This window comes from Simochromis diagramma, unplaced genomic scaffold (genome assembly GCF_900408965.1).
Source record: "Simochromis diagramma unplaced genomic scaffold, fSimDia1.1 OVJJ01000302.1, whole genome shotgun sequence".
NCBI classification, from domain to species: Eukaryota; Metazoa; Chordata; class Actinopteri; order Cichliformes; family Cichlidae; genus Simochromis; species Simochromis diagramma.
In genome coordinates, this window is record NW_024386792.1 from 11,711,540 (window position 1) to 11,724,257 (window position 12,718).

Consider the following 12,718-nt stretch of genomic DNA (forward strand, 5'->3'; position numbering starts at 1 on the left):
CAGTGGCCACAGGTCTTATGGAGTGATGAATCCAAATTGGAAATTTTTGGTTCAAATCATCATCAGTACGGAGGAGCTTAGGAGAGAGGTACAACAGAGAGTATGTGCAGCCATGTGTATAACACGGCGGAGGCTCTGTCATGGTTTGGGGCTGCCATTCAACTGGGGGTCAAAAATGAATGAAACTATAAACACAGGATTTTGATCTTTCACGCAAAACCATTTGGCATCTGATTGTTAGCTACTCCATTTTTGAGCATGAAAGTGATCCCAAACTAACTGAACTAAAGGAAAACCAGCAATAATAATATTAAAAAAAAACAACAACAACACACACACACACACACACACTGTCAGTTATGGAATTGATCTCCCCAGAGACCAGACTTTATTCCCACACCAACATTATTGAAGCTGTGTGGAATCATTTTAACAGAAAATGGAGCAAACCCAGTCAACATCCAAAGAAGAGCATTGAACATCCATCAAGATGCCTGGAGAACTATTCCTAAAGACTACAGAAATGACAAGAAAGTTGTGCAAGAAATTTCAGGCTTTGGTGGAAAATATAGGTGCTCATACTGAATACTGACTTTTAAGCTCATTAGAACTGTTCAAACTCTCTTTTTGCCTTGGCTGTTTGAATAAATTGGTGCACAAAATCTAAAGAAATGAGGTGTAGCTAAAGACTTTTACATAGTACAGTCGTAGTATTTAGTGAAAACCTTTAGTACTTTTGATACACTGTGCTCATTCTGATGGGAATGCTTCTGTTCATTTACATTTTTTACACACTTTTAGAAATAATTGTGTTGTACCAAACTACTTTTACTTTGCATTTGTGGTTTTTGTTGATTTTATTGAAAGATGATTCTCTCAGTGTCGCTGACACAGATGAGATTAAAGTAGAAAAGCGCTGGATTATGATCCCACAATCACGAGTTGATCTAAAAGTTCTCATAAACAGACTCAAAAACACCTTCATCCTTGTCTTTTGTCTTTTGCGCTGCCTGTGGAGGTAAAATGAAAGGCAGGTCAACATTTACACGTTTTATTTTGACACCACGTTATTTTGAAAAGACACTCAAAGTTCGCTGACCTTTTTGGGTGGTTCCTTTTTCTTGGGTATGGCTTTGTCTTGGTCATTTTCTCTTCTGGCAGGTGAGCTGTCCAGTACATCATAAATAGACCTGGGACGAGGCTCTAGACTCTGAAAGAGATCTTCATGTCAGTGTCCAAATAAATGTTGGAAATGACCACATGAATGTAAGGAAGTTCAGGTGAAAGACACTGATGAGGAGAGAGGTGCTCACGGCATAGTAGGACTGAGCTGCTGTTCCATCCAAGCTATCGTCCTCCTTCTTTGTCACCTTCTTCTCTTCTTTGCTTTGCTTTTGTTTTTTCTCGCCAGCTCCATGTTTCTCAGTCTAAAGATGGAGTTGGATTCATCAAAAAAAAAAAAAAAATCACAGGTGTGCAACATACAAACGAGTAAAACACGAGGCTTTCTTCACAGCTGCTCCCTTTCTAGTTTTTTGTCTTGTGTTTGTATTCAGAGTTTAAGGCGCTAACTTCATTTTCGCATTCAATGCGCTTGCTGTATAAGAGCTCAAGTCCACAGGGACTACAAAAGAAGCACAGCCACTGATAAGATGAAGAAATTGAGCATGTTGCAAATCAGAGTATTAGGTTTTCTTTGGCTCAAATCAGTGTGTAAATGATTATAATTCAGTAGTTCAGTAACAGCAGTCCCAGTGCAGTTTATGAGGCAATAAAGACATGACAAAACTGGTGGCATGTGACTATTTCCATTAGTCTGATTTGGGTTTTGTGGTTGAGACTGAGATGACACTGCCTGATGTTGGACAGCTGTTTGTTATTGGCAGTATAATTGTTCACACTTATTAAACTTAAGTATAATCAGGATTAAGTCATATAATCAGTTTCAGATGAAAATTCCCACTGGGGCATTTTAAATTCCAACTTGTAACTTAATCTAGAGAGCATGCCTCGGGTTGTGTGATTACTCATGTGATTAATAGTGGGTCAGTGACCCTCAGGACCACGTCCAAAGGGGACAACCATCCCACTGAGGTTAAATACCTTTGTTTGTAGAACTGAGCAAGCCCGGATACAGTTAAAAATTTGTCAAAATATCCCTCATTAAACTGTGACACAACTCTGGTGTGTTGTAACCTGCTGTTTCTTAACTATTGCCTGCTTAACAGCAGGATCAGTCTTACCCAATGTCCTCTGAAGACATACAATGAGCCGAGCACACTGAAGATCAACAGCACACCCGTGAAAATGGCCATGATGATGAACTCTGTGTTAACAGGTTCCTTGTAGCCTTCATCTGGAAAAACCACAAAGACAAAAAATAAATACATTAAAAAAAAAATTATGTCACCCTGTGGTGGACTTCATCACAACTGGATAACATGCAGATCAAATGGCCTTTGGCGTCTGTTCTGGCTAATTTCTCAAGACGTACAGGGGTTTCCAAAAGAAGATTCAGGACCTTTCAAAGGGTCGGAAGATAGATCTCAGGGATAGCAAAGCTACTGGAAGGATAAGAGAGAAAAAATGTTGTTTTTATTACACAGAATGCTGTTTATTTATTCTTTTCTGTATGAACTACGCAATACTTTTTCATCAGTACGCACGCCCTTTAAGAACCAGTGGAAAATAGCAAACGGTATATGATCCCCCTTTGTGGGACTGTAAGGATTTGAAAGCCTATTCTTAATTAATTCACCTTAAAGCTGTGTTACAACTTATTTTGATTATTGCTTGTATTTGTAAAGGATGCAACTATAAAAACTTCTTATTTTTAGTGTTGTTCAATAGCAGCAAGGTATCATCGTAGTTCAGCCACTGACCCCACCAACCTCCTCGACACTAATAATATGTATCAAAGCAGCCCTGATTGAAGCATCTTAATCTTATTTTCAAAACATGTTTTAACTGCCCTGCCACTGCAGTAGCTTTCTTTTGAATTTATTGTGTTCATCTGTGACAGGATCACAGATGGACGCTGCTTCATTTGAAGAAAGAGGAAGATTTAAAAAGAAGGAATAAGAAGGGAAAGTTGAGAAGTTACACTCATTGTATGATTACAAACAGTTATCTTCATGTCCTGCATGTCTTTAACAGAGAGCCTTTTAAACACATTTACTCTTTTAAAAAAAAGAAATCTGAAAAAATGCAGTGAATCTGTTTCTTAAGGCAGGTCTTCCTTCCTTAAAATACTTTACTGCTGAGTAACTGTGATAAAGATGTCTTACAGTTGGAGCTTTCATCTTCATTTTCTTTCTTTTGGACTAACCTGTCACTCGAAGAAACCAATCCACCTTCACCGTTTGATACTGGCAGGAGTAAAGTCCTGAAAGCTTCAGGTTTTTCAGCTCCAGATGCCAGGAAAATCTTTCCTGTTTGGTATCCATTGTAGGGATGGTATTATTGTATATTGTTTTGTTTTTTGGATCAAAGCATGTCAAGCAGCCATCTTCCGTTTGGTTTACTGCTTTGATCAAATTGCATGTAATGTTGAGATTTTCACCTCTAAAGGCCACAAAGACTTCTTGCTCCAGACTGATACCTGTGAAAAGACATGTTAGAGGTTCACATTAGGGCTGAAATGACTCAGCGCTGGACACGAAATAAATTTGCAGCAGTTCATTTATTCTCCGATCTATTTCTAGACTACAGGGTTAGTCGCACACGTAAGCAACAGAAAACACTCATCCCAGTCAAATAAATATCAGTCACAACACAAATGTGGTGGCTCACTTGGTGAATCCATTGAACAGACAGTGAGAAGGAAAAATGCAGGTATCCATGTCAACTTGAAGAAAAGGGTCCAAAACGGTTGAGATTCCATGGTGCGATTGGATAGTTTGATAAAAGTGTCTGTATTCTTTTTCGATGACAATGTTTTGTGACTCTATAGACTGTTGAAGTTCCTCTTTCTGCCAAAAAACACTTCCCCAAAATGTTTGATGGACACTGACGCACTCTAAAAGGGAACAAGCAAAAACAGCATTTTACATGTTAGTCTAGGACATGGCAGACAATATTAAAGTCTAAAAACACTAAAGGTTAAAGACTTTTCACAGGCAACTCTAAAAGTTTTTGTTTTGTCCAAAGAAAGACTTCTCCTGGTTGCAGTTTGCTGTTACGTCAGCGTCTGGATGGGAAGCAAACTGCAGTTTTGGCTTTCGTCCACAGTGAGACAGTGTTGGCGAAGTAACAGAGTGAGCCACGAGTGCGCACCTCGTCATGTGGTTTTCAGATGACAGCAGAAAGAGAAGACTCGAGCAGGGAGCGGAAATAAGTGTGTGTGTGTGTGTGTGTGTGTGTGTGTGTGTGTGTGTGTGTGTGTGTGTGTGTGCATGGCTGGAATTTAGCTGAAGGTGACAAATTGCCTTTTGTTAATGTGAACCAGCTGTCGCGGGTTGTGTGACTTCTTCACTGCAGTAACTCTCTGCTGATTCGCTCTCTCTGAAGCTGCCAGTGGAGATGTGCAGATGTTAAAGTGTGGCAGTTATTGTTATTTAACTCCATTTGTCTTTTTTGTTCCTACGCCCTCCTTCTTCTCTCCACCCGTCCACCTGACTTTTTCAGCGTTTCCTTTCTGGAGAGATTACCGTCCAACTCTGACCTCACCTCAGCCCACAGCATGAAAACAGACATAGAGAGGGGGAATAACATCTGGATGCCAGTCACTGAGAAATAACTTTTTCCATTTCATACCCACTATAATGCACTTCTTATCTCTCCTCCTTCCTGGGGAGTGAAGTATACAGTAAAACCACAGATAGTCAGGTTTACAGGAGCACAGCACAAAATGGCACTTAACCTAAGAGGTCCTTTTAAATCTGACATGCAAACAAGTGCCTCACTGGAATTCTGAACCAGTTGAACTGGAGTTACTGTATTGCCTTTTTAGCTTTAATCGGTGCACTGAGAAATGAGGTTATGTGCCTTTAATATACTGGATTGGACTCCCAACATCCCCTGAGTTTAAAAGTTTCCAGTGCTGAAACAAAGGTTTAATGAACTACTAGGCTTTGCTGAGGAACTTTACTTAGCTGGTGTTTCCCTTTTGACGTACATTAGCCTTCTGCTCTGTAATATTATATAAGGAAGATGTTCAAGTTTTGATTTACTGCAACTACTACTGTATTTTGTAGAGGCCGTTTGGGTAAAGTGAACTTGATGTCATGTTCAAGAAACCAAGTTGAGATGATTTGCATTTTGTGAACTGGTGCATTATCCTACTGGAAGCAGGCATCAGAAGCTGGGTACACTGTGGTCATAAAGACATGGACATGATGAGCAACAACACTCAGGTAGGCTGTGGTAGCCACCACTCAGATAAATGTTCTTCATACCATGACAACACCACCAGTGTGAAATGTTTACACAGGGATCCATGCTTTCATGTTGTTTCCACCAAATTCTGCCCGAACTATCTGTTTGCTGCAGCAGAAATCTACATGGAGTTTCTGAAATATGAAATAAAATTATTTAGTTCGCTTTTCTTCCCCATTCCTATGCTCAGTGTGAACTTCAGCAGGCTCTTCGGATCATGTCTAAAAACCTTAATGGGTGATTAAACAACAATTATAAGTCCTTATTTACTTGTTAATGTTAAATCATTTGAATCTTTATCTCAAAGCTTTAAGGGAAAATTATTTATGAGCACAGTATTAGTAAACGTATTGGAGTATATTTTATGCTTATACTTTATGCTCGTTTTAAATGGATTTATCTATACTTAACGTTACATGTTACAGAACTTGAATACTTTCCTGCACTTAATCAGATTATATAGAGGAAATCAAAATGACTTCAGTTTAACTTACTGCAACATTTTCCACAATTATTTTTCATTTGTGTTTTCAGCATGCAGATAACAGCTTCTATTTCTTCACAATATACATATTTTATTATTATGACTGTAAGAGGATTTTAGAGACGCTGGAGGATGAACATCAAACAGATTACAGAGAAAATATTCTTTAACATATTAAATAAAGAAAACAAACTAATGCATGTTATGTATATATTGTTAGTTGGTTTAACCTCTAAAAATACATTATATTTTGTATATGTATTCTTAATTTACAGAGTAAGTGGGTCTACAATACAGTGTAGAGTAAACATGCAGGTTTTCTATTAAAGTTTACTAGAAAAGTAAAAGATGTTTCTCTTGTTTCTCTGTTTCTGACATAAATACTAGCAGCAGTTGCTTCTTATAGTTGAATATCGCTGTGTGGAGGGCAGAAGGTGTTAAACGGTCAGATAAAGAGGATTTGTAACATTTTTAAGGAGACCACGGTGCAGAGATGTGATCCTCCAGCAGAGTGAGATTACAGTCTCAAATATACATATACCTGTCTGTTCCACGCTGAAGATGAGACAGAAGGAGTACGGGGTAAATCACATCTCAGAGAAGAGGATGTGCCACACATCTGGCAGTAGCTGGATTGCAGAATTTGTCTGCATGTGATATGCATGAGAGGGAGAGAGAGAGTTGGAGGTGGGCGTGTGTTGGGGTCTAAAAGCTAGCACAGCTCCCAAACCCTAAACTTGTTTTAAAAAGAGCTCTGTACCGGACCTGCCGCACACTCTTCTCTTAATTATCCCAAAGCTGGGAGAAGAGGGTGGAGAGAGCGTCGGAGAAAACAGGAGAGAAGGGAGAAGAAGTAAGTAGAGGGACCGTGGGAGCGACAGGGTGGAGAGGCGAGAGGAGCAGAGACATCTGGTATTCAAACCGCATGGGAGAGGGAGAAGGACTTCCTGCTGAGTCTTAAAAGCATCATCATCATTTCAAGTCGTGAGTATCGGCTCATTTGCTCATTTTTCCGAAACAGCTCCCAGCTTGTGATACTTCTGCCGCTGCGGCATTAGTTTGCAAAGTTGCAAAGTGTTTTTGTTCCAGCACAGCCACAAACCATGATCATAACAGGTGACGGCTGGTTTGCGTGGTGCTGTTGTGCAGTTAATTTTCACTCCTCCTTTGATCAGCCTCCAAATTCAGACCTCCTGAGAACATTTACAATACCTCAGCAGTGAGTCATCGACTTATTACTGTCCAGTATGATTCACAGATCTGTCATATGGATGCAGTGCTGATGTTTTGCTTTTCCCTTTGCTTGGTTGGTTTTCTGGGTCGCCTGCCTTTAGCATTTCTCTTTTCTTCCCCATTAAAACTGGACTCTAAAAATCAAAAACTTGCCTTCCTTTTCTTTTTCCCAACTGAACTGCTGTTGCTCTCTCCACACACACAGACAGGTCCAACTGGAAAAAGCCTGTTTTCTTCATCCCTTCAGTTCGACAGGGAACAAGATTTTTTTTGGTTCGCATCCTGCCCCATTATCAAGTAGCTGTGTTGTCATCAGTGGGGTTTTATTGGAGGGAAAGCAGAGACGTACAAGTGTTTTTACACGTCTTCTTTTTCCCTCTGTGGATCCTGGATCTGCCACAGTGACTGGGAGTATTACACGAGTCTCCAGCTTTCTAACCCCACCAGTGATCTTTTTAACCATTTACCCAAATAATGAAAAATAAGGTGCTGTTGGACTCACCGGATCAAGCTGTGGTCGAAACATCCATAGTTTGATTTTATGAAAAAGGCTGGAGATAAAGCTGCCAGACAAGAAGTGAAGTCACATTGCATTTATGCTTTGAGCTATCAGTCATACTCACAAACATTTTTGTGTTTTTTGGTAATAAAGTACCAGGTTCTAAGGCTTTTTGGTAAACTCTATACCAGGGATGTCAAACAGGAGGCCCAGGGGCCAAAATTGGCCTGGGAAAGACTCCAAGCTGGTCCACTGGAAAGCTTTGGAATATATGAAGAAAGGCATAATTTTGGACTGTATTTTATATTATACAGCTTTTCCTACTGATAAAGACCTTCCCCACCACGATTCATACTCTAACAAAGGAATGAAGTAATAGATAAACAATCAAATGACAGAATTGTTCCTGTTTTTTCACTATTGCATATAGTAATTTATTTATTCATTTATTTGTATATTTATTTATTATTTGTTTTTTCATCAGTATGCCTCCAAAGTAAAAAGTAAAATAAATACATTTTAAAAAAATAATTTCATTTTCTGTGAATTAACATAAACATTTTGCTTCAAAATTATTATAGGAGGGTTGCAGAATAATTACAATGAGCTAACTTTTTTCATAATTATACACATTTACTTCTTACAGTTTAAGTGAAAGATGTCTTTTATTTACTAAGACAGTAACAGTTATTACTGGCACACGTGTGCCAATTGACCCAAAGACTGTATATGAAAGATGCACATAGCCACTGCAAAGTCAGCCCAGTAGCTGGCGAAGTCCCACTATAAAGCCTGAAGCTGAGCATGGTACTGTTTTTACTGTTTTCAAACAGGACAGATCATTTCACAGAGAAACAGAAAAGCTGAACGGGGACATAATTTACCTAAAATAGCTTAGATTATGGTTAGTAAGGGCAGTTTTAAACAAGCGGGAGTAGTCTGTTTATTTTGTCAAAAATTTCTATACAAAACTATGATTTCCAAACAGAGGAGGCGCCTCCTGCTGGCCATTAGAAAGAAGTGATGTTTAAGACACTTTTGTTTTGGTTTACTTTTTGTACTCATAAGCTACGTCTATCTTTATCAACAAATTTTCTTTGATCACTTTTCCATTTTTTAAGCAGTGATTAGTCTTAGCACGGGCAGATTCCAAGAAATTGTCCTAACTGAGACAATAAAGTAAAATACAATAAAACAAAAACAGTAGCAAAGTTGCACATCGCACTGGCAAAACACACACACACACAAAAAATGCTCGCCTTTTCACTAATTAGTGGCACATGAAGTTGCTTTGATTTCCACACATCTTTGTCGGCGATGTAAACACATTTTTTTTTCTGCTTTAAAAACAAGGAGGGGAAAAAAAGGTTGGTTTGAAACTTAACTTTGACACAGGCACATTTGTTCTCTTCTTCTTCATCTTTTATAAGGGGGAGCGTGTATCTGCTCGACATGGGCCCTCACTCTCTGTTGATGGCGCTGATGGTGGTTGCCACAGCAACTGGGGCCTATGCAGCCGAGGAGGAGAATGAAGTGGATTACGGGTACTGGAACTACAGAGAGGGAGGTATAAATCACAAGCCTGTGTTTGATCTATTCTGTTTGGAGATACGGAGCCCGTAAATCACTGTGCGTTTGAAGCCGTGAGCTATGGCAGCTGAATGAAACGCAGCAATCCGAGACACTTCAGAGAAACAGTTCTTGAACAATTAAAGCACACGCTTTCTTCATTTTCATGATTCATACAGGATGTTTTGTTGTTCCATAAATATAAGCCTGATGGTGTCACGCTTCGCTTTCAGCTGAGAGCGTGAATGTGGCCTCAGTGCGCAGTGTGACCAGAGTTTTAGATGCCTGGGGAAAACGCATCTTCAGTGAGATCAAAACTCTGCTGCACTCACAGCCCAGCACGCTGCTGCCCGACTACTCCAGGTGGGCCTAACCTTTATCACCCATCATCATGATGTCTAATCAGCCTGAGGTTTGTTTACTCAGTTTCTGAGGATTAGACAAAAGAGTCGCTTTTATGTGATTAGATGACTACTGTTTAACAGTATCTGCTTTTAAGGCAAATGTTTATTTCTTCAGCATCGTTTGTTGACAAGAAGAGTTCACTCTGTGTTTTTTTATTTTTATTGAGGCTTGTTTTAGTCAGCCTGGGAGATTTCATATTTTATTATGACCATGTGAACGCATTTCCCATTACTTTGTAGGGTACACCAATGCCCTGCTTGTTGACTGCTTGTTAATGCAAACGTCTAACTAGACAATCAAGTCTGTGCATTTAGGGATGTAGACATGGTCGAGGTGGCCTGATAAAGTTCAAATCAAGCATCAAAATGAGGAAGAAAGGTGATTTAAGTGACTTTAAAAGCACGGTTATTGATGCCAAATGGCTGGTCTGAGTGTTTCAGAAACTGCTGATCTACTGGGATTTTTCCCCACACAGCCATCTCCAGGGTTTACAGAGAATGGTGCACAAAAGAACAAATATCCAGCGAGTAGCATTTTTCTGGATGGAAATGTCCTGTTGAGGCCAGGGATCAGAGGAGAATGGCCAGACTGCTTTGAGCTAATAGGAATGCAACAGTGGCTCAAATAAACACTCGTAACAACCAAAGTATATGCAAAAGAGCATATTTTGAACTCAGCAGAAGACCATATCTTTCAGCTAAGAAGTTGAGGTAAAATTAAGGCTAATATTTGCATTGCTTGAGTCTCAACTTCTGCTGTGAAATTTCAATGGCAGGATCATGAAAGCATGAAAGCCTGAATCCATCCTACCATGTATCAATGGTTTGGGGCTGTAGCTGCTGGTGGTCTAATGGTGTAACTGTATTTGGCACACTTTGGGCCCCTTAGTACCAACTGAGCATTGTTTTACACGACAGTATTGTTGCTAACCGTGTCCATCCCTTCATGACCACGGTGTACCAATCCTCTGATGCTGCTTCCAGCAGCATAACACACCATGTCATAAAGCCGACATCATATCAAACTGGTTTCTTGACACTGAGTTCATTGTGTTCAAATGGCCTCCAAAGTCACCAGATCTCAATCCAAGAAATCTGCAGCAGCTGTCTAATGCTATCATGTCAATATGGACCAGGCAATAGCAAGATATGCCCAGAAAGTTTCCACCAGTGCATTATGTATATACTCACCATTTTATGAACTGGATTACTTAAATTAAACTTTAGCTGAACAGAAAAGAAGAGCAAGTTTTTATTCTAAAGTGTGATATGAATGAACTGCCACAAATGTATTTTGGGAGCATCAAAAGTCACGAGAGAGTAAACCAATCCAATTTGAAGACAAACAGGAGCATTTCTTACTCTCACCTCAGCCTGTCTTTGCCTCCTTTGTCTCCTGTAACCACACAGATTGCTTTGGATCAAGTCTTTCAAGACTTGATCCACAGTCATAATTAATTTCATACAGCGCTCCATATGTGTGAGCGGTCCTCTGAAGTTAACCGTCCTCTGTTCCTCCTGCAGGGTGCGCCCTCTGTCCGAGTCTGTCAACGACCTCTTCAGGGAAGTCTCTCTGCTGCACCGACGCATCGCCGAGCTCTCTCATCGCCTAGCAACGCTGGAACCATTTCTCCGTCGCTACGGCTACCAGGGGGAGGATGGGGAGGAGGAGGAGGAGGAGGCGGAAGGCAGGCGGGCTCACAGCCTGAAAGGGAAGGTGGCGAGTCTGGCCCGATACACCCCGAGGACCGCAGTGAGCGTGAGCCCGCCCAGAGGGAGCAGGGTGGTGAGGAGGAGACGGGTGAGAGTCATGAAGAATAGGGGAGTGAAGCTGGTCAAGAGTGACACATAGATGGATGGACAGAGTTGGGGGGCGGGGGCGTGCGACGGAAAGAGGGAAAAAGTTGGAGGCTTTGTTGGGTTTACCGAAACGAATTATAAATCCCTTTATAAACAGTGTAAAGTTTCTACATATGCAATATAACCTCTGATTTTTATTAGTGAGAGACTAAAATTCTTTAATAAACTGTTATCACCATTTCATTGCGGTTTTTGCCTCATCAGTTCCACTTCTCATTCTCTCTTCTTTTATTTTATGGATCACCTCAACTTGGGAAACAACCTTACACAAACCTAATTGCTGTCCCAGAAGCTCTCTGCTACTTTAGCCGCTCTGCATCTAATCCGTGTAGATTGATTAGATACAGAAATAATGTGAAGGGATAATCCAAAAAGCTGTCCGCTATCAAGGACGGTTGAGAGCTAAAGAAACTGATCACTAAACAAAACCAAATACATCAGCCAACAACTTTGCACTAAATTATCTTCTTGTTGTTAGTGGCTGTTTTATGTTTATTTATGGTTCACTTTCAAAGGGCTATTTATACAAAGGTTAGAAATCATGCCTAACGAGTGGCACAATGTCTAGAAATAAAATAACCATTACATCACTTTTAAGCCACGTGATTCCTATTGTTTTTATTAAAGAGCATTCCAACCCCCCCCCCCCCCCCCAAACGAAGCAATACTCCCACGCCACCTCCTTATTGGATTGAATATAATATATTACAGTGCGCAAAATGCAAGGATGGTGTGTGCGTAAAACAAGAAGAAGAAAGACTTGTTTCATTAGGTTATTGTCAAACCTTTCTCTGGCATGCCCCCACTTAAGGAAGTCGAAAGAAGTTCACACCCCACTTTTTTTTTAAGTCTCTCGCACTTTAAAAAAGAGGGTCTCTATTTGATTTGACTGAAATAAAGGTGCTTATCATGATAACCAACACAGCGATAGTCTACATGCAGACAGCACTCAAAGTCCTTGAAGTTCACAGTCGGGTGTAGCATCTAAAGGATAAGGACACATTATTTTTCCCACATATCTGTAACTAGGCATGGACAAATGATTTCAGGGAGAGCGAGGAGTTCTTATGTGAGGAGGAACAAGCAGAATAATTACATAATGATTTTATGTAAGAAATCGAACAGAAGCATGAAAATCGTCGGGGTTTCCGTCTTTCTTCTAGACCAGAGTAACTCACCGTGAGTCCTGCCTGCAGAGGACATAATAAAAATGGAGGTTTTTAGATAATTTGGCTAAGTTTTTTTTAAATGCCCAAAACAGGAAAAAAAAATACACCCTTAAAATAAGTCCAC

The 12,718-nt window shown here is 40.1% G+C and overlaps 2 protein-coding genes across 3 annotated transcripts; one reads left to right on the forward strand and one right to left on the reverse strand.

The window, feature by feature from the left end:
- Positions 1-351: 351 nt before the first annotated feature.
- Positions 352-11,090, reverse strand: LOC120729076. 2 transcript variants are annotated; one of them, XM_040024504.1, is made up of 7 exons: positions 10,934-11,090; positions 3,793-4,018; positions 3,329-3,601; positions 2,244-2,356; positions 1,314-1,427; positions 1,100-1,210; positions 352-1,010 (listed from the first exon to the last, which is right to left on the reverse strand). In XM_040024504.1, exons 2-7 carry the CDS (start codon positions 3,881-3,883, stop codon positions 948-950), a joined length of 765 nt encoding a protein of 254 aa, XP_039880438.1. In that variant the 5' UTR covers positions 3,884-4,018; positions 10,934-11,090; the 3' UTR covers positions 352-947. The 2 variants fall into 2 exon arrangements, with proteins under 2 accessions (XP_039880438.1, XP_039880437.1); XM_040024503.1 differs by lacking the exon at positions 10,934-11,090 and having other exon boundaries at positions 3,793-4,249.
- Positions 6,526-11,608, forward strand: si:ch211-243a20.3 (uncharacterized protein LOC100151507 homolog). Its single transcript, XM_040024505.1, has 4 exons — positions 6,526-6,844; positions 9,023-9,159; positions 9,395-9,524; positions 11,090-11,608. Exons 2-4 carry the CDS (start codon positions 9,045-9,047, stop codon positions 11,415-11,417), a joined length of 573 nt encoding a protein of 190 aa, XP_039880439.1. The 5' UTR covers positions 6,526-6,844; positions 9,023-9,044; the 3' UTR covers positions 11,418-11,608.
- The last annotated feature ends 1,110 nt before the right edge of the window (positions 11,609-12,718 follow it).

What these genes read in the sequence shown, in the direction of transcription:
- LOC120729076 (XM_040024504.1), bottom strand. Translation starts at nt 3,883, where the DNA reads ATGGAATCTCAACCGTTTTGGACCCTTTTCTTCAAGTTGACATGGATA. An exon ending in CTGTTCAATGGATTCACCAA is followed by an intron (nt 3,602 to 3,792) that starts GTGAGCCACCAC and finishes GTCTTTTCACAG; the next exon opens with GTATCAGTCTGGAGCAAGAA. An exon ending in AAAAGGAACCACCCAAAAAG is followed by an intron (nt 1,011 to 1,099) that starts GTCAGCGAACTT and finishes TTACCTCCACAG; the next exon opens with GCAGCGCAAAAGACAAAAGA.
- si:ch211-243a20.3 (XM_040024505.1), top strand. Translation starts at nt 9,045, where the DNA reads ATGGGCCCTCACTCTCTGTTGATGGCGCTGATGGTGGTTGCCACAGCA. An exon ending in CTGGAACTACAGAGAGGGAG is followed by an intron (nt 9,160 to 9,394) that starts GTATAAATCACA and finishes CTTCGCTTTCAG; the next exon opens with CTGAGAGCGTGAATGTGGCC. An exon ending in CTGCTGCCCGACTACTCCAG is followed by an intron (nt 9,525 to 11,089) that starts GTGGGCCTAACC and finishes TTCCTCCTGCAG; the next exon opens with GGTGCGCCCTCTGTCCGAGT.